At 36.3% G+C, this 20,204-nt stretch overlaps 3 protein-coding genes across 4 annotated transcripts; all 3 read right to left on the bottom strand.

Moving 5' to 3' along the window:
- Positions 1-47: 47 nt before the first annotated feature.
- uroc1 (urocanate hydratase 1) lies at positions 48-7,148 on the bottom strand. 2 transcript variants are annotated; one of them, XM_026260200.1, is made up of 19 exons: positions 6,905-7,148; positions 5,794-5,924; positions 5,594-5,687; positions 5,358-5,417; positions 5,135-5,263; positions 4,990-5,051; positions 4,515-4,581; positions 4,289-4,432; positions 3,613-3,701; positions 3,472-3,534; positions 3,218-3,397; positions 3,036-3,133; positions 2,213-2,285; positions 1,936-2,125; positions 1,496-1,594; positions 1,295-1,394; positions 909-990; positions 619-718; positions 48-536 (listed from the first exon to the last, which is right to left on the bottom strand). In XM_026260200.1, exons 1-19 carry the CDS (start codon positions 7,028-7,030, stop codon positions 396-398), a joined length of 2,028 nt encoding a protein of 675 aa, XP_026115985.1. In that variant the 5' UTR covers positions 7,031-7,148; the 3' UTR covers positions 48-395. The 2 variants fall into 2 exon arrangements, 1 of the variants encoding a protein (XP_026115985.1); XR_003288136.1 differs by lacking the exons at positions 48-536; positions 619-718 and having other exon boundaries at positions 958-990; positions 1,482-1,594.
- A 424-nt stretch (positions 7,149-7,572) lies between these two features.
- On the bottom strand, positions 7,573-10,072 carry chchd4b (coiled-coil-helix-coiled-coil-helix domain containing 4b). The gene is made up of 3 exons (XM_026260230.1): positions 9,395-10,072; positions 8,670-8,768; positions 7,573-8,582 (listed from the first exon to the last, which is right to left on the bottom strand). The coding sequence occupies exons 1-3, from the start codon at positions 9,414-9,416 to the stop codon at positions 8,236-8,238; spliced, it is 468 nt and encodes a 155-aa protein (XP_026116015.1). The 5' UTR covers positions 9,417-10,072; the 3' UTR covers positions 7,573-8,235.
- A 100-nt stretch (positions 10,073-10,172) lies between these two features.
- On the bottom strand, positions 10,173-16,685 carry sec61a1a (SEC61 translocon subunit alpha 1a). Its single transcript, XM_026260218.1, has 12 exons — positions 16,534-16,685; positions 15,611-15,678; positions 15,449-15,514; positions 15,255-15,333; positions 14,941-15,072; positions 14,707-14,816; positions 14,465-14,618; positions 14,219-14,379; positions 11,889-12,086; positions 11,505-11,696; positions 11,341-11,417; positions 10,173-11,262 (listed from the first exon to the last, which is right to left on the bottom strand). Exons 1-12 carry the CDS (start codon positions 16,538-16,540, stop codon positions 11,076-11,078), a joined length of 1,431 nt encoding a protein of 476 aa, XP_026116003.1. The 5' UTR covers positions 16,541-16,685; the 3' UTR covers positions 10,173-11,075.
- Positions 16,686-20,204: the final 3,519 nt, after the last annotated feature.

Raw genomic sequence — 20,204 nt, forward strand, 5'->3', positions numbered from 1 at the left:
CATTTCTACATTCATACTTCATACTGTACATAAAAAAAAACAATATTGAGAGGAAATGTTAAATTTATTTATTAAATCAAACATCATATCATGTTACAGAGGAGAAAATGTTGAGAGGAAAAAAATCAAAGACCTGTAGCTAAAGAGGTGTAGCTAAAAAAAGAAGCGCATAATCAGTAGTATTTCAGCGTTTGCGTGCCGCCATCCAAAACAACAGTCTAATTTAATTTTAGAATTTAAATTTTACAGTCTATATAAGCATTCCATTGTCCAACTTGATTGAACAGAACAGTACTTGTGTTACTTAAACTGATTTTTTTTTCCTGAAGTGTGTTCATAGACACTCATTCTGTAGCATTTTAATGAATAATCTCATATATCAATAAGTGTTTAGTCTATCCCTGCAGTGCACGGTCCAGAATTTGATCTTCCTCTACAGGGTTGGGCATTGTGACTCTCAGCTGACGCTGGTCCTCCATGGTACGTTGAATTGTCTCATAAGCATTAGCATTTCCAGACCAGCATCTCCGTGCCACCTAATGGATATACATACACATCAGTATTTATATATAACAGTATAATAAGTGTATATATAAACACACACATGAAGATACTCACCCCATTAGAGACATCCCAGTTTAACATTAGTTTAGCTCTTTGCCCTGCATCTTCAGAACCATCCAGAACCAATCCAAAACCACCATTTATCACTTCCCCCCTAAAAATAAAAATAAGGGTCAATAATCGACGCCCCCTACTGATTATTAACGAAAAACTTTTTTCATTTATTTCATTTTTTTATTATTTTCTGCTCAGTCAGTAATACACAACTGCAAGCCAATTAGTGACTGAACTAGAAGTAATTTCTAAATGATTATTCAGCAATAAATAGTCAAATCTCTCCTTACCATCCAACTCCTCCTCCATTGTGCAAAGCGACCCATGTGGCACCACGAAATGCATCGCCAACAAAGTTCTGCACTGCCATGTCTATAATAAATGCCCAGACATATTATATATGATCTATCATATTTTAAATACGCTCTCTGAAATACATACTTCTGATTGTAAAATTCTGATTATGTTTTTTCCCCTCTTTTTATTCTCTGAGTAGCTGTGTAATAAGCAAGATAATATATATTCAAACAGTCTTTCAGGATTATACAACACCACTTCTGATCACCTTGTCAGGTTTATTTTACAATGTCATTATTGCTACACTTTATCCCTTAGTAAGTAGAGTTAGTATAAGTAATATGAGTTCACTTGTATTTCTAGATGTGTCTGTTTGTACCTGCACAGAAGGCAGAGCCATCATAAACATTGGATGTCTCCCTGAAGGGGCTGTCTGTCCCGCTGACATCATGGTGGTCTCTACTGATGACTACTGGAGCCTGAGGAGGTGAAAACACAGTTGCACTATTATGTTGCAAAGTGTGTATTAATGAACCGTAGTTAAACGAGTACTGAAGTATGCACACTTAAGTAGTTTTACCGAGACTCTGCCCTTAGCAATAGCTTGGTTTATGGCCAAGGCGATGGATACTCTTCCTCGCTGGTCCGAATAGAGTATACGGGCCTGCGAACCCACAACCTAAACACAAAACTCAATTGTACTATGCAAATAGCAACCTAAATATGCTAAGCATTATTATAACACATAACCTAAAAGATCCAGTACATTTTACATGTTTAATCTTAAAGAAATTAATTAAAACGTATGTTTAAAATCATAATGCTATACCCATTATTGGAAACTGAATTAATTTTGTCTTACTGTGAATAGCACATTTTCACAAAGGCATCATTTGCTTTGATGTTATGCTGCATTCACTCCACTTGATGTCAGTATAAATTCAAGATGATCTTTAAATAAATTGATGTGAATACAAAATGAACATTGTGGTGATGTAAAATTGGGTGTCGCACTCGCACCATTTTGTGTTTCCCAGCTTCACGGATCCAGCGGATGTTGTCATTGTACTGCTGTCGGACTTGTTCGGTTACTGAGGAACTTATCTCTTCTAGAACAGCCGTGGCGATTGCGTCAGTCTCAGCCAGGTCAGCAGGGTCACCAGAGGTACAGACCCAACGAAATGGCCCAAAACCCAGTGAAAAAATATCTCTACAGCAAGGGGCAAAGATTACAACTAGACTGTGAGAGTGTGTAGTTAGGACATATATGTGTGTAAACTTGCGAATGGTCACTTACCCCATTATGTGTTGGACATATGAGGGATATTTAAACTCAGTAGCCCCTCCCCCTTTCTTCTCTACCTCCGCACCTTGAAGAGAAAGAAGAACATATTTACTAATGCACTTTTTGTTTTTAATGGATTTGTTCGAGTTTAACTATCCATACTTTGAAGTTGAAAAGGTTTTATTATATAGCTCACTGGAATACGTAATACTGACTGGATAATTATGACATTTTAGGACAAATTTCTATGGAAGGTTGTTTGCATCATGGCAAAAAAATGTTAGGTATTAGGTTCCGACTTTTTGCTCTCAGGATTGCAAGATATAAATTCAGAATTTTCTAGATATAAACTTGGATATTTGATTTTACATTGCACCGTTCTGATTGTATATCTTGCAATTTTGACTTTTTTTCTCTTAATTCAGAGTTTACATGTCCCAAAATTTGTTGTTGTTGTTTTTGCCATGATATTAAAAAAGGTAATTGTGACATTTGATCCCACAATTCTGACTTTTTTCTTACATTTGCGAATTGCGAGTTTATATTTCAAAATTACACTGACAAAATTAACAGAATTAAACTTGCAATTCTGAAAAAAGTCACATTTGTGTATATAAACAATTGTAAAAAAAAAAAAAGTCACAATTACCTTTTTTCTCTCTCTGTGTAGCACAAATGAGCTTCCATAAATATCTTTGTATTAAGGCATTAATTTCTTATTAACCTATTTTGCATTTTGCTACATAACTATAGCCTCTTTCTTCTCACTAAATGAAATCTATTTATTTATTTATTTGGTAAGTAGCAATGTAAGGGCAGCTGACTCTTTACTTGCCTGCTCTCTTGGCCTCTAATAGAAAAGCATTTCCGTAGTCCCAGAAGAACATCCCTGCATCCGACAATTTATTGATGGCAGCCACCTGCCTGCGAAGACTACACAAGGAAGTTGCAGCTTATGTAGTTTTAAATAACTTTGATTTATTTGTGAAACCCATATCAAAAGATTTCAGTGTGTACCTTTCATGTACAAGGCTTTTGAAGCGCTCAGGGTCGGTGTTCATGAGCTGATTGGCTTGTCTGAAGGCTAGTTGCACTGGGTAATATCCTCCACTGAACGGATTATGAAGTGATGTCTGATCAGAGCCCAAATCGACCAACAACTCTCCTGTCTTCTTATACTCCTGGTAGAGGCACTCCCTGAAACATATTGCACTTATAATTTACAAAAAAATGGAAACTATTGCAAATAAAATATGAAGTACACAACTTACCAGAGCTCCACAATGTTCCCATGGTAGCCTAAACTCAAGGCCATCTTTGCTTTTCTGGCCTCCCTATAAGATTAAGCATAAATTGAAGATATGTCTGTGTGTTTCAATGTGTTTCTCTGTACGTTTTCTTGCATACTGTACCTGATGCGTTGGATACAGTGGCTCAAGTCACTAGTGATCTCCATCAGCCAGCCCTGCTCATGCCTTTTCTTTAGTGGCACTTCATCAACCTGCAGAGGTCAGATATGATGGATTGTGCACTTACGGTTTTTCACATGTGGATCTTTTAGGGGCATAAGGTTGTTTTGCAATTTAGATTTTACAAGAATCCAAACTAATTTTTAAGCGATTTGAGCCACTTTGCTCAAGAGTTTGACTGAGGTTTGCTAGAAATCCTGGACTAAAATTAGACATTTCCATTTCTACGGCCAGGAAAAGTGTGAATGCAAAACATTGGTCCATTTAAAGTTGAGACTGGATTAAAAGACACCCTTAAACAATGTTGGGACATTTTCTTTGTGATTGAATCTGAGGTGGAACTCAAATCAGGGTATCTTCCGTCTATCCAAATCCATTTTCAATTAAAAAAAAACAAAAAACAAAAAGACTCAAGAGGATTCAAGTCTTGTCCATGTTCTCTCACTTGAATCCTCTTGAGTCTTTTCGTTTTTTTTATTGAAAACTGATTTGGAATGGATGGACGATACCCTGATTAACTCATTGACTGGTTAGCAAATTTGTTTTTAACAGGAAACTTGAATAAACTGACTATAGAATATATAAAAATAGTGTGCATTTACTATAGCCATTATCTAACCTCTGCAATGACCCCAACACAGCCAGCAATGACCGCTGCCTTTGCTTGTGCTCCGCTCATGCCTCCCAGACCAGATGTCACAAACACACGACCCCTCAGGTCACCTGAGCCCAAGTATCTCCGTCCTGCATTGAGCACTGTCAACTATATACACAGAGATATCCTTGTTTAGATCTGTTTTTTGACGTTTTATACAGCATTTGATAGAGCAGAATGCATTTGTTACCATGGTGCCGTGGACGATGCCCTGTGGGCCAATGTAACAGTAACTTCCAGCGGTCATCTGCCCATACCTGACCATAAACACAGAGAAACATACACACTAGACAACACAGACTATCACCCAGTTCTTCAAGGATGCATTATATTGATTTTAAAGTTACAGTAAAAATATTAATAATGTATTTGTTACATAAAATATATTTTGAACTTTCTATTGAATAAAGAATCCAACAAATGCATCACAGTTTCTACAAAAATATTAACAGTTTTACACATTAATAATGTTTAAGAAATGCTTCCAAATCAGCATATTAGAATGATTTCTATATATATATTTGACAATATTACTGTTTTACTATATTTCTGATCAAATAAATGCACAAAACTTTCAGCACCCTCAAACGGGTAAACTAGATTAGTAAAGTACATATGCACATTTTCAAGAAGAGACTAGTTGAAAGGTATTGGTGAAATCTCACATTGTAATGCCCAAAGCAAACATCTTCTCATATTCCTCTCTGGAAGAATAGTTTGGAATGACCTGAAACAAAACAAGAAGATAAAGAGATGCACCCTGGGTAAAAACAATCCATGCTCGTGCATAAAGGCCTGTGTGTACCTTACCATGCCGTTTGTGATTACACAGCGTGGAGAAGAAGGGAGGCTGGGAAAAAGACCCAATGGATGACCACTATACATCACAAGGGTCTGCTCTTCAGTCATGGTGCTCAGATAGTGAAATACCAACCAGAACTACATGTATACAAACACACACATAAACAGTATACATGTAGAGAAAGGTGTATAAAATATGACATTACAGATACATAAATTTGTAAAAATCTACCTGCGCCCAGTTGCTGAACACCTGTCCGTTTCCTCCGTATGTGACAAGCTCTTGTGGGAACTGCGAGCAGACAAGCATTAAAATGAAAGCGTATTTTAGAAATACAGTACTTTCACCATAAAATATTATCTTCCAAGAAGGAAAGGAAGATCTATAGGTCTAAAAGAAGAGGCCCCCTTGCTGAATAAACATCCCAGCCATTTCTGGATGATCACATATCACATGTGAAAGTGTACCTGTGCTACAGCAGGATCCAGGTTGTTCATTATCATAAGCATGATGGAAGCAGCTTGCCTTGTTCTACATGGGTACTGATCAATAGGATAGGCTCTATAACACACACATACAGTCACAGATACGGAGTGAAATGCCATGGTCAAGACATGGTATATTAATACAGTTGTCCATGTATGCTGTGCAAATGCTTATTTTGTACCTCATACGTAGTGTAGGACAGAAGCGGTACATGTAAATGTGTCCATACTGTCTGAGCTCCTGCGCAAACTCTGTAGCCAGAGTCACATGCAGATTTGGAGGAAAGTATCTCAAGGCATTCCTCAAAGCCAGCTAGAGAGACAGAGAAAAAGACTATGACAGAGACCAAGAACAGGAGAGTTCAGTAGAGGTTAACTGAAGGGACAGACTGAGTGATCATGATGCAATCAAGTTACAAAAGATTTTGGTCTCTGTCCCTCATCCCCCATTTCACTGAGCATTCGATCCTTTCTCTCTTACAAAACTCAGACTTTTATCTTCTCTAATGATTGACAGGGCTCACAGTGTGGAAAGATTTGGAACACTTTGTATTTTTAACCAGTGCGTAGAACTGAAACCAACAGTTCTACACAGCTGAAAAATCTAGAGTTCAAAAGTTTGGGGTCGGTGAGGTTTGTTTTGTTTTTGAAATAGTAATATTGTGAATATTACTGTAAAAACTTCACTCTCACAACATTTTTAATTATTATCTCCAATATTGAACAGTTTTGCGGCATAATAGTTCTGCAAACCATGAAATATTTCTTTCATTACTCTTTGACAAATACAAAGTTCAGAAGAACAGCAATTACTTCAAATAGATTTTTAAAGAAAACAAATTTAATGTATCCTCGCTGAACGAAAGTATTAATTTCTTTTACTTTTGAAAACGTGTATATTCCAGAACAACATTTCATTATAATTTTATGCATTTCATATTTCTGGGCTGTAAATATCCATCTCATAAACTCAACCATAAACGAATAAAGACATTTTAAAGAAATAATATGATTCAGAGGCTGTGTGATTTGTCAGAATCAAAAATGACCAGATTTTTACAGAACATCAACATAATCTCAGTCTGTTTCCAACACAAAGTTATTATATAGCTTCTAAAGATTTGTAATATATCTTACAAGTCATCTGCATTACATATATGATGCTTTATGGTTTTTGTCCTTTTTGGTCATTGTATGAAAGGAAGCAGATAGTATATTCTGCAGATTTTTATTTATTACATATTTGAATTATAATAAATGAATTATTTGAATTACGAAAAAAATGATACCCACCCGTTCTTCTGCTGGGGTGAAGTTTGGAGTACGGACAGGTGCATGAGGTATGCTGGGGTCTCTGCCACGGTTCGGAGGAAGAGGATCAAGGGGTAATCCGGCACAGATCTCCTTTAGGCTGGACATCACTCCTGTATTCACAGAGGAGGTATAAAGATACGATTTATCTCTGTATCAGTGGTTTATATTTACAAGTTCTCTCAGGATGCGTCTGTAGTTCACAGGAAGAATGAGAAAGGTTTATATGAACACTGCCCACTGACCCTCTAACCTCCTCCCTATCACTGCATTGGTCAGTTCACTTGGTTTTCCCTCTCGTCTCATCCAATAAGAAACGTCAGATATCTGTCAGGCAATCATTGAACAAGCCAAACATGTTGTGGCACTCTACAAAAACAACCAGTTCAGAAACATCCATTTCATTTTACTGACCTTGGATGATTGACTCAAAGGCGTTGATAAATCTAAAGCTATCTTCTATTTCATTTTTTCCACCAGGTGCAATATTGGCTATCAAAATATATCATTTAAAAAGCCTCATTCCTGTGCTCCTCCTTTTAATAGAACTCATTTATATATGTCACTAGAGCCGTGACTTACAGAATTTGCTATAACTGAGAATATTTTTTTCACCAAAAAACATCCGTCATAATTTACTCAGCCTCATGTCGTTCCAAATCTGTATGACTTTATTTAATGTCTCATGTGGAATACAGATGTTAGACAGTATGTTTAAATCAAAGATTTTAAATTTCAACTTTTTATGTAAACTCAAACTTTTGGACCCAGTGTGAAAGGTGATTTATTAACCTCATTTAAATTACTTCGATACTGTTTGACTAAAGCAGCACACAATTATATACTAAAATGGCCAAACAATATAAAATTTATGAGTTTATATCTTTATCAAAATATGATCTCACATTTTACACACAAGTACAGTAAATCTCAGTAGACTTTAAATCACACACTTTTACAAGTTACACTTGGATTAAGGTGATCATAGGAACAAAAAATAATAAAGGAGTATAAAAAAAAAGAAAGAAAAACACAATGTATAAACATGTAGTTGATATTTTTCAGAACACACAATCAGAGAGAGTTTAACAAAACATCGATGTCTCACCATTTTTTAAGATATCACTTTATATTTTTTAGAACATCACATTCATCAAAAAATACGTTGGAAAAATATATAGTCCATATATTGTTACTTTCTGCATTTATTCAGTGTCCCTGTTTCCTTTATGTCTCATCTTAAAAGCATATTTAAATATAATAAAGTAAACAAAAAAGTGGAATTAGAGATGGAAATCAGTTGTTCTCCAATTTTAACTAGCTACGGGCAGCTGTGAAGGCATATTGTTCATGTCAGTGGGCAGAGGGTCAGACTCTTTGCTTGTGCTGAAGTCAGAGATGGAAGAGGAGTCTTTTTGTTCGGCGTTTGATTCAGGATTGGCACTTTGAAGATCATCTTCCTGAGGGAAGAGTTCAGGATGAAGCCGAAAACACTCCTGCATGCTGCTGAACTGCTCCAGACAGTCTGAACCCTTCACCTCTTCTTGACTAAAGTGGAAGCAGGTGAATGCAGTCTTAAACTGCTCGCCACACACTCCACTTGCCATCCCCCCCAAACACGGACAGTCCCAATTTATCTCACCGCTTGGCAAGATGAGACCTAAACACAAAGAGAAAGTGAGGTGGATAGAAAATGACAAAGTTACAGTTTCATCTCAAAAAGGAAGCATATCTTTCCATCAGTCACCTTTTTCTTCATGGTCCTCATTTGCATCCTCCTCATCCAGTTTCACAGTGCTAGGAATTTCATGTTCTTCCTTGGTGACAAATATGACTCGGTCCTTCCCTGTAAAGAGTAAATGATGGCAATTCATATTTGCGAAGTACGCAAGTAATTAATAACAACTTAAAAATAAAACATACCTTTATTTCTTATTAATGGTGTAAACAATGTTAAAAACAATGTTTTTTTAAAAGGTTGTGGTAAACTACAACATTCAGATGTACACATTTCACCATCCTATTAATTATTTTTTTTTTGTTATCTTAAATTTTTGTTACACTGTTAGTTTTAAGTGTTGCTATTACATTCATTGTGTAATGTCCATATGACTCTTGTCTATTTCTGTCAATGATGTGTTATTCCTATTATGTACAGTTTATCATGTGTTATTGTGTCCCTTGACTCTTGTAATAAAACATTAATAACAAAAAAGTCCTTAATTATTTGGAATAATATGGGTAAACACATATAATCAGCTTTGAGAAGGTTCAAATATTTTAACATTGAGTTTAGATTTCCTTTTCTTTTCTTTTTCAGTGTGGCATCAGTTTTCACGACAAGGTCATCGCTATCACTCTAGTCTTGTGGCTAGAATTAAGTTTCAGAGCTTACTTTAAACTTTAAGAACAGACTGTTGACAACAAAAATCAATTTTGAAAAAAAAAATCAATTTTTATCTTCTCAATTACCTTCCTCGTTGACTGTAGTCATGTCTTTCTATACAGAAATTATAAATGTAGCAAAAGCAGATACAAATGCAGTGCTTGCGCTAATTTCCCCGCGCTTTATCATCAATATTTTGCGATATCAACTCCAAAAATATCAAATATCACCCGCTATCTGATCCGTTCCACGGTCATTCATTGGTCATGCCGCTTTCAAACCACGTTATCAAATCTAATATGATGACATCATAAACAGGAGACGAGGACCCCACATTTTTGCCTCTCAGATTGCCTGCAAGAAAATAATAAACCCATAATTATTTTAAGTTTACGCTTTAGGAAATTAATTGAACAGTACTGTTTAAAATGAGAAGTTTAAACTACTTTAATCATGAAGACTAAAATTCTGAACATCCCATCAGTGCTTAAACTAATTTCACAACCGTGACACCCACAGTTTTATACTTGAGTTTTCTAAAACATAGCATTTTCTTTGTAGTTAAACATAGCTAACTAAATTGAGAGGACTTTTAAAGAGTATGATGATGATGTTTGTACAGTAACCTGCATAACAGCTCAAACTTTAACATATAATTTGTGAAAATGTATGGAGCCATTTTTACAATCACAAAAACATTTCGTTTTATAATCTCTAATGTTAAAGGTCCAGTAAAACGTGTTCACAAATAAAACGCATCTTATCTCCCAAAAATGAGTTTTTATTGAGAATGATCAGTCTTTGCTGAATATATTTGTTCGGAACATTTCTTTTTACATAGTTAAAAAAAAAAAAAAAAACGTATTTTACACTGTTGCGCACTGCATTTAAATGTCATATATACAGACACTCAATGATACAGTAACAAGGGCTGAGTTTTCAATGCAAACAGACTTCAGGTGTAACCAGTTCTGTCTGCAACCAAGCTCTCACTATAGACCGAGCACTTTCAAAAACAGAAAATCCTTTAAGCCTACTGTGTAAGATGTTTTCTGTACAAAAGGATTCCAGCGTAAATGAGCGCACACACACACACACACACGCGCGCGCGCGCGCCACTGGTGCCACACTGTGCATTACATTTCCTCTGTTGTAATGTTGCCTTGTTTAAAACTGACAAGCTATTCTGCTGACAGATCTTTTGCCAAATCTAAACCATCACATTCTGTATGATTAAATTCAGTATGAGGAGTCAGAGTGAGCCTAACAGCTATTTTTGGAAAAAATAATCAAGACGTAATAGAAACAGTTTGTGTGTATGGAGTCAAACTTGGAAGTGTCAAGTGTAAAACAAGTCAATCACTCAACATTAGCAATACTTTCTGGAAAATCCTTTATACCTGGCATAACTAGGATCAGACAAGAAAATAAACATAAGGGTGAATGAAGGAATTCAGTGACGCGTGAAGACAGAGGAAGGACCGACTGAGAAGGGAAAACTCCTGAATATTCCTAATCAGAGCTCCCAGAGTCCATCTTTGCAGTACCATCACTGAAGTTCAGCTTCATCACTGAATTTTAGAAGCGTTTTGCCACTTCTGACAAACAGGACAACACCCTCAGCTGGAACTAGCATTCTCCCAAGACAGCACTTGTGACAGACCATTTTAAATCTCACTGAAATAAAAAAATGACAACAATAAAAAATAAAAGTGTTTTATAATGTGTCAGCAAGTATGTTTGTGCGTGTTTGGTGAGTGTCTTTGTTTAGAAGAGTAGCGCTCCCATGCTGCCAACTTCACTCTGTTCCTTAACAAATATTTCAAAGTACTGATAGATGATGGTAACAGCCAAAAGGATCCCTGTTCCAGAACCGATGGCTCCCAGGAAGTCAGCCATTACTGAAAGGCCTCCGATACACAGTCCACCAAATGCAGCCGCTGTGGGGATGTACCTGAATAACAAAGAGAATGTATATTAATGGAGGTCCTGACAAGCAAGTACTTCAAAAGTTATTGTGTTTGTAGCTCACCTGTTGAGTTCATGAACCATGGAGGTCTCTCTGTGTCCCCTCATCACCATCTGCTGTTCTTTCAGCTGCTTGGCCACCTAAAAACACACATACAACAATTACTTCAACTTCATATCAGATATTCAAAAACAACTCTGATAAATTAACAAGAACTAGTAACGCACATCTTTGGCAGATGATCCAGAAACTTCAATCCAGGTCTTAGAAAAGAAGGCACAGGATCCGAGCATGAATACAATGTAGATCACTGCATGGACTGGGTCATCAAGCACAGAACCAAATGATTCCGGAGGAGACAGATAGTAACACAGACCACCTACAGGGTAGGCACGGGCTGGACCACCAGATGTGGCATCCTACAATAACAAAAAAATAATAATAATAATAATAATAATTAGGAAGGAAAATCAGGCTATTAGGAAGGTTTACTCTTCCATATCTAGTTCTATTTTGCTTCTGGTCTGCAACCTATAAAACAATCTCTGGATTTGCACTTTTAAATTTAGCAGAAGACATGGTACACAGCAACAAGCACTGGTCACACTTACAGACCAAGTCCCCAGTAGGTTGACCAGGAAATTTCCACTGAAGCGGGTGGAGAGCATCTGAGAAATGACGTAGAGGTTAGAGACCAGAGCAGACTGCAGGATGATGGGAATGTTGGAGGTGTAGAACAGCTTGATGGGATAGGTGTTGTACTGGCCACGGTAACGTGCAGACTTGATAGGCAGGTCAACTCTGAAGCCCTGTGCAAAATAAAATTCATAAATATTTTGTCAGTAATTACATTTTAAAAGCACCTTATTGGTAGGGCTGTCTCGGTAACTGCAATATCACAATAACTCGCTATTGACGATCAAACCGCAGAGGTATTCAAGAACAGCCGCAACTGCAATTTTTGCGGTTTTCTTTTTTCGGAAAGTTATTCCCTTCTCATTTTAGACTTCATGCATGTGGATTGAATATTAAACAAGTTAGTAATGATAACAATGTGTGCCATGCCGATTTGTACAGAGGCTCCGTAGATTTGCACTTAACAAGCCTAAACAGACAATGAATAAGAGACAGCTCGACTGAGCGTGTGCGATTACTTGCGTCTGTCCTCCATATAGATTTGTGAAAATAGGTTATGTTCAAGAAAAGTGAAATCTATGTCCTAGCATCGATGCATTGCAGGTCGGCTGAGCCTTCTAAAGTGGCACTCAAAGTTAAAATGATTTCATTACATTTTAATTTGAATGAATGAACCAGCGTTTTTGAAAGAGTTAATCCCCACCACCGTGAGGCGCAACAATCTAACTGAACTGACTGACAGCCCGTCTAGAACGCACACAGATGGAAATATCAATAGAAAGTATCTTGGTGTCTAGTCAGATTAGAAGATAAGATTAGAAATAACTGTTATACATATAGGCTAATGATAGCCTAACGATCTTATTGCCAGGTTCATGTACTGTTATGTGGACCATAACTTCACTTGCTGTTTCAACGCTATTTGGTTTCGATTACACTGTTTTCTGAATATGCCCTCGTTAGTCATGGAACACAGACACACACAGATTGTATGTATGCATATATAAATTGTGGTATTACCACCATATACAGTAGTCACCTTTATTTATATAGCTCTTTAAAACAGATTGTGTCAAAGCAACTGAACAACATTAATTAGGAAAACAGTAGTCAACTATTGAAAACATTCATCAAAGTTGTTCTAAGACAAGAACAGGTTTTGGTTTTACGACAACTTTGGTAGATTGATCCACTTCAAATGTTGACTACGGTACGCATGTATGTATATATATATATATATATATATATATATATATATATATATATATATATATATATATATATATATATATATTTTATATATGGCAATAATACCATGCTATTGACCCACTCAAAATTACAACAAGGGGAATTCCCTCACCGTGACTGCCCTATTTATTGGATTGATTGTGTAAACATATTGATATTAATGTTCAATATTGCCTAAGCATTATACACAAAACAAGTAATGACATACAGTGGGTAATATAAGTATTGAATGTCAACAATTTTCTCATTAAATATATTTCTAAAGGGGCTGTTGACTTAATTTTCACCAGATGTCGGTAAAAAGTAATCCATACACACATACAAACAAAGAAAACTAAAAAAAATAAGTTCAAAAATCAAGTTCTGTGTAATAAAATGGAATGACAAGTAGACAAAGTATTAAACACGCTTACTGGAATTGATTTAATACTTTATACAAAAGCCTTTGTTGGTAATGACATCTTCAAGACCCTTCTGTATGGACTAACTAGTCGCATACATTGCTCAGGTGTGATTCTGGTCCATTCATCCACACAAACAAGCTTAAAATCATGAAGGCTCCATGGGCCTCTACTATGAACTGAGAGTTTCCTTTGCTGTGTTTGGGATCATGGTCTTGCAAAAAGGTCCACCCTTCTTTCTTCATCATCCTTAGGTGTTGGGACTGAACCAGCTAAATTTCCACTGACAAGGGGCAGGATTGCTTTCTAATAACTAATAGATTTCAGCTGCTGTCTTGGCTTTCTATCACTTTTGCACCTCCCTTTCTACATGTGTTACTTTTTCCCATTCCATTCCCATTCCATTCCATTTTATTACCCAATTTAGTTTCTGAATTTGGTTTTCTTTTCTTTTTATGTATGGATAACTTGGGTTGTTACTGGCATCTGGTGAAAATTTCAAGTCAACAGCACCTTTAGAAATATATTTACTGAAAAAAAATACTTATTTTACCCACTGTAGAAGACTGAAGTAAATAACAAATATGCTAAAATAAGTAAAGAATGCAAAATCAATCATTATAAACAACACAGAGTGAGATAAAAAAAAAACTGACCTGGAAGTATATGACCACAGCAAAGACGAAGACTGTAGAGATGAGGTTCATGAGATTGGGCAGGTTCTGTCTGTAGAAGGCCTCTCTCAGTGCTCGCACTTTATCGGTACGAGTGGCCAACAGGTGGAACAGAGCAATAATGGCTCCCTCAAACTCAGTACCTGTACACACACAAACAACATTCAGTCAGCATCACTTAAGTTCAAAATATATTTCAAACAGAGATGCTGTGTCCTGAACACAAACCTCTTCCTGTGTTGACTGTGGTTGGGCTGAACGCCTTCCATACGATTGTCTCACAGATGTTGGTGGCGATGAAGAGAGAGATACCAGAGCCCAATCCGTAACCCTTCTGCAACAACTCATCCAGCAGCAACACGATCATACCGGCCACAAACAACTACAGGAAAAGCACACAAACGCAATTATGTCTCTTTTAAAAAACAAACAAAAAAACTCCTGTGTTGTGTGTGTACATGCTCTCTTACCTGAATGATGATCAGCAGACAGATGCCAGCACCCATCTCTGAAGGGTCACCATACATTCCAGTCATGACGTAGACAATAGCCTGACCAATGGTGATGATCATACCAAACACTGGGAAAAAATAAAAAAATAAATTGCTATTAACAAAAATGTTATCCATTACAACTAATCTAAAATTATTAACTATTGTTTAATAGCATTTACATGCAATACACTCAAAACAAGAAAAACATACATTTCTGGGCTCCATTGAAAAGCGCTCTGTCTTTTGGTGTGTCTCCAACCTCAATGATTTTAGCTCCAGCCAGCAGCTGCATGATCAGACCAGAGGTCACAATGGGAGAGATACCCAACTCCATCAGAGTACCTGAAAAGCATAGTCATTAGTAAACTTCACAAGCCACAATATGTTTTCTTAATAAATGTATTAGACTTACTGACCCCAAAGTTCTGAACGACAGTATATATTACATGCTTGAATAAACTAGGTATGAAAATAATTAAGATTACCCTAACATCGTAATATTCCATGTACAGAAAAAGACTTACCTCTGTTGGATGCCAAGATGACTCTCATCCAGTAGAATGGATCTGCGGAGTCTGAAGACATGATCCCAAACAGTGGGATCTGAGATAGGGAGAGACGTCACGTGAGCTCTTAACCTCATTTTATACACTGAGCATAACTGGAGCACTAAAGCACAGGCAAGTGCTATTTTTATACATTAAGAAATCAAACTTACCTGACAGCAAACAAGAAAGATGAACAATGTGATGGCAGTCCATAGCACTTTTTCTCTGAACTGGATCTGAAAGACAGATAGAAGTATAAGTTCAAAATGTAGGTTTGTGTGTAAACTAGTTAAAAACCACACACATAATATATGTGGTGTACAATGTTATACCTTTCTTTCTGGTTTCTGGATTTCTGGCAAAACCGCACAGAACGGTTTTATAACCTCTAAGAACTTAACTGGAAATAACAAAAAGCAGAAATGTTAAGGGAGAAATATGGTGCCACAAATTCCAATTACACTTAATGCAGCATATTTACTAAACTACATACATTTTATTTGATCACCACAGTATGAGGAGAAAATTATTAGCAGTAATACAAAATTAAGACTGATGAATAGTCCCTTTCTTCCCAAATCCCCTTGTTGAGCTACTTATGACAACAGTAACCAATCTAAAGCGTCGTCATCATTAAACTGATTGGCTAAAAAGCATACTTCCGACCTTTTAAACAATGAAATACTATGTGACAGGAGATCAGATCTAACAATAATACATCAATTTTCTCTGATTGTGTATCATGCGTATTCATGAACTGCCAAGCAATCAAGGTAAACAGAATTAGATTCGTTTACCAGTATTAGTTTTGCATGTCTGCTAGCCTTTGTAGTATTTGATATCTTCCCTCTGGTCTGGCAAGCCAACAAAATACTAAACGTGTTTATTTCCCAGTATTCGCTTTTACATCTCTTAAGTATAGTTAGTTGTTTACAATTTTGTAGTTATAAAAAGGCATACAGACGTGTTAAGAAATTAGCTAGCAGGCTAACGCTAGCTGTCCGCAGCATTCAACCATTAACCACCAGAAAAAGCCATGTAAATACTAATTCACATACGAAACACAAGAAACGAAGGAGGAACTGAAATGCATTTCACCTGCAGTAAAACACAGATCTAAATAAATCTTACACCTTGTCTCTTAGGTTTCAACTGAAGAAAGCTACCTAGCTAGTATGGTAACCATGCAAAGAGAACTATACAATGATATAACAGCAGAATCGCATTGATTATCGTTTTAAAACACTTCACTCACTCCCCATGGTGACGGTCTCCTGAATTTACGGTCACTATCTGAAAACCCGGTGAGCTGTAAACGGACAGTCCAGCGCTGCCGGTGCGCTCCGCCGCCGGTGAAAAAGAAAGAGAGAAGCGAGAGAGAGCTGAAGGGAGGAGAGCGCTTAAAGACACGTCAACGCTACACAGACTCTACCACACGTCAGACGAACAGAGAGCCGCGTTGATCTTCTGTTTCACGTTATGTAATATAATCAAGTGGCCGATATTCTTCTTTTCATAAGTTAATTTCCTATACATTTTCCCACTTCAGTTGTATTGTTGGGATTCTAAAAGTAAACAAAAATACATTCGTGTTAAAAGTTAACTTAGCGTACAGTTAAAGTGGTTAAAATAGTAATAATATGAGACATATGAGAGTATATGAATACTCATTTATAAATATTAGTATTTATTTTCATTGAATGTAATGAAGTTTATATTTATATTAATACTATCACTTAATGCCATACATATATATGGTTACATCTGAAAAGGGATCTACTTTTAATTAAGAAAGATCAAATAGGGAACGAAAAACAATAAAATGAATACAATATACTTCCGGGTAAGCTTGGCTTACGCTTTGATCTATCAAGCACAAATGGAAAATGGAATGGGGCACTTTTGATGTGTGAAAAAATTTGTAAGGTCTGTCATAAATTATTGTCCAGTTCAGTTATCGTAAAGTCAAATTCTGCTCTAGTACAGTTGGATATAGTGAAACAGAGAGGAAAGATTCGTTAATTTATCGACTGTCATCAGTGATATGGAAGCTTGATTTACTCACTAGCATAAATATAAAAATAAATAAAACAAAAGCTTTTAACGATGATACATGAAATTAATTAAAATCCAATTAACTCAAACGAGAAACTTGGCCAGTAGGGGTCATATAACCTTCAGTGTAAAGTTAAAATAAATTCATGTTTCTCTGTTCAACAGTTTATTTCTCTAACCAACAGAGGGCTCCAGGTACTTGGTATATAAATGTTTGTCTAGTATTTTCTCTCATTACACAAGGGTGGATATTCTCTCACTGAGCTTCACAATCGCATTGCAAGAGTTGGTTGATTTATTAAGAGGCTATATTTGCCCTTATAATTGATTTCATATTATGCATTCCCCCCCCCACCGCATGTATGTTCATCATCAATAAACAAAATTTTACAAGCTGTTCACAACATTTAGCTGTGACAACACAACTACTGACTACTGATTCACATATTCTACACAACATATTCAAAACCCATAGTTTGACAGGCCTAAAACTGAACAATAAGTACACACACACATCTACTGTATATCACATGACATATAAACAGGAATTGTATATGGTGCATATTTTACCTCATATGTGGCCAATAATGTTTAACTTCTGACCCCGGTTATTATAAAAACGGCCTGTTGTAAATATTGTTGTGATTGGTGATAATGCTTCAATGTGGAATTGATCATAGGAATATATGCTATGTAGTATTTTAGCGAGGAAAATTCTTTCTCTCACACACAGATTTTTGTCTATTTTTGGAAATAGCAATGAGGGTTTCATCCACTGCAATTCTGCACACTGCTTTCTGGCTGCATTTTCCAAATAATGCAGAGTTTCTGCTGTCAGTATATACAAACACACACACACACACACACACAGAAAGTGACTGCTGAACTGTTGAACTGTGGACAGTTTTGTCCATTACAGTTACATAACCTAATTTAGCCGTAGAGGACAACATGACGATGTATCTGTCATTTCTGGATCCCATTTCCCTCTTGTCTTTCTTTTTACAGTCAGACTAAAATTCTGTCACATTCCAGATACTGACACATTCAATCACACTGAATTTTAAGTAACCAGCCAAGCAATGTCAGACATTATTTGGTCAGTCCTACTTTCTTAAAATGTCAAAGTTGTTGTTATCAGTATTGTTTCAGCCTACACTTCTCCTTGGCAGACATTTATACCTTCTTATGTGTTACATTTGCATTTTCCAAAAAAAAAGGGACCACAGATTATCAAAATGTTAAATCTGAGAGATTTATTGGGAGTTCTGAGACCACTGTTAATTTCATGTCACTCTCACTCAGTTTAAGTGACAATAACAAGAACAGTGTTATCTTTCAGCCACGGACTCTCTTATTCATTCCACATTATAATGAAAACATGGCTTGTGTGATACACAATAAACTATAAGCACTTAGGCAAGTCATTGATTTGAACTCAGACAGGACAATAGTTACAGTTATTCTCATCACAACACTTTATTCAACATTTCAGTTTTGATATTAGATATTTTGATGTAAATGATTTACCCCTTTCACTTCAGTGGGATAATTTACAAATGAATGTTTCTATAAATGATTTACATACAGTACAATTATGTATAATCTACACACATTTTCAAAAGTCAGTCTCACTATCTGCCTAAGGAATGTGTGGTGTGTGTTGGTCACACCCTTTTCTTTTCCATGATGTGTGTGTGTGTGTGTGTGTGTGTGTTTTACAGAGAAGGAAAGGGAGTGACCACCAAACGCCACATGCCAACACAGTCATATTATTCTCAGAAGCAGAATTTCCATTTTAATTTCTTCACCCTCATGCTGTTTTCAGATAAGGAGTAAGGTTGTGATGTCATGGGAGATGTGATGTCATATAATTTGCACAAGTGATGTGACATTTGTGTCATGTGAGATGCACATCTATAAGTATGTAATAGGATCCTGTAAACACCTAAACATTTTCCAGAACAAACAAAGCAGGTTCTGGAAAGCAAAGTACATTTACATTTATGCACTTAGCAGACCTTTTTTTTTTTCAGTATGTGTGTTCAGTATCAGTATCCTCAATATCATGTGTCAGTTATTGTTTTTTTTATATTTTGTAATAAATTGAAAGATGTCGGATAACAAGGAAGAAGTAATATGAAGACCACAATTGTCTTTTGTCACCAGTTCTACTTGGAACATCGCTCTGAGTAAACAGATTTGGATTATAGCAGATTATTCCTTCTTATAGATCGCACTGCCTCTGATGTCTTACATGACACACACAGCAGTCTCTGTGGGACTTTTGGTGTGTGATGATTCATTAGAAGAAAACTTGGACGTCATGTTGAGTTTGTGAAATGTGTTAGTCATAAATCACAACTGTAAGCTACAGTTTACTTTAAATAGTGTTGAACTTTATGATAAAAAGACGGGGAATCAGTTATAAAGTAGTTAAATATCAGACCATAACAAAGTATACTATTGGTGAAGTTATATGCATATGTGTGCTCTTTGCCCTGCTGGCAATTTATACTTAACCTGTAACATTTGTCAGCAGTTCAGTGAACTTTGACCAGTAGAACTGAATGAACCGAACTCTCTCTCTTCCTTCTCACTGTCAACAATATATCACTTTGTCTTCCTCCTACTTTATTCATCACTCTCATGTTATCATTCCATCTTTATGCCGTTTTAATCTTTTTTCACTGTCATGGAATGGATGGAGGCAATGAACACCTGTCTGCTGTTCTGTGTTTGGTTGAATCATTACCTCAGGGTGTCCAGCTAAATGTACTGTCACTGTGAATAAAGTGCGTACATACTTTCTTTAAAAAAAAACTCTAAGTACTTATAAGGAACAGGTTAAAAATACAACCTTATATGGGA

Source organism: Carassius auratus, chromosome 6 (assembly GCF_003368295.1).
Source record: "Carassius auratus strain Wakin chromosome 6, ASM336829v1, whole genome shotgun sequence".
Taxonomy (NCBI): domain Eukaryota; kingdom Metazoa; phylum Chordata; class Actinopteri; order Cypriniformes; family Cyprinidae; genus Carassius; species Carassius auratus.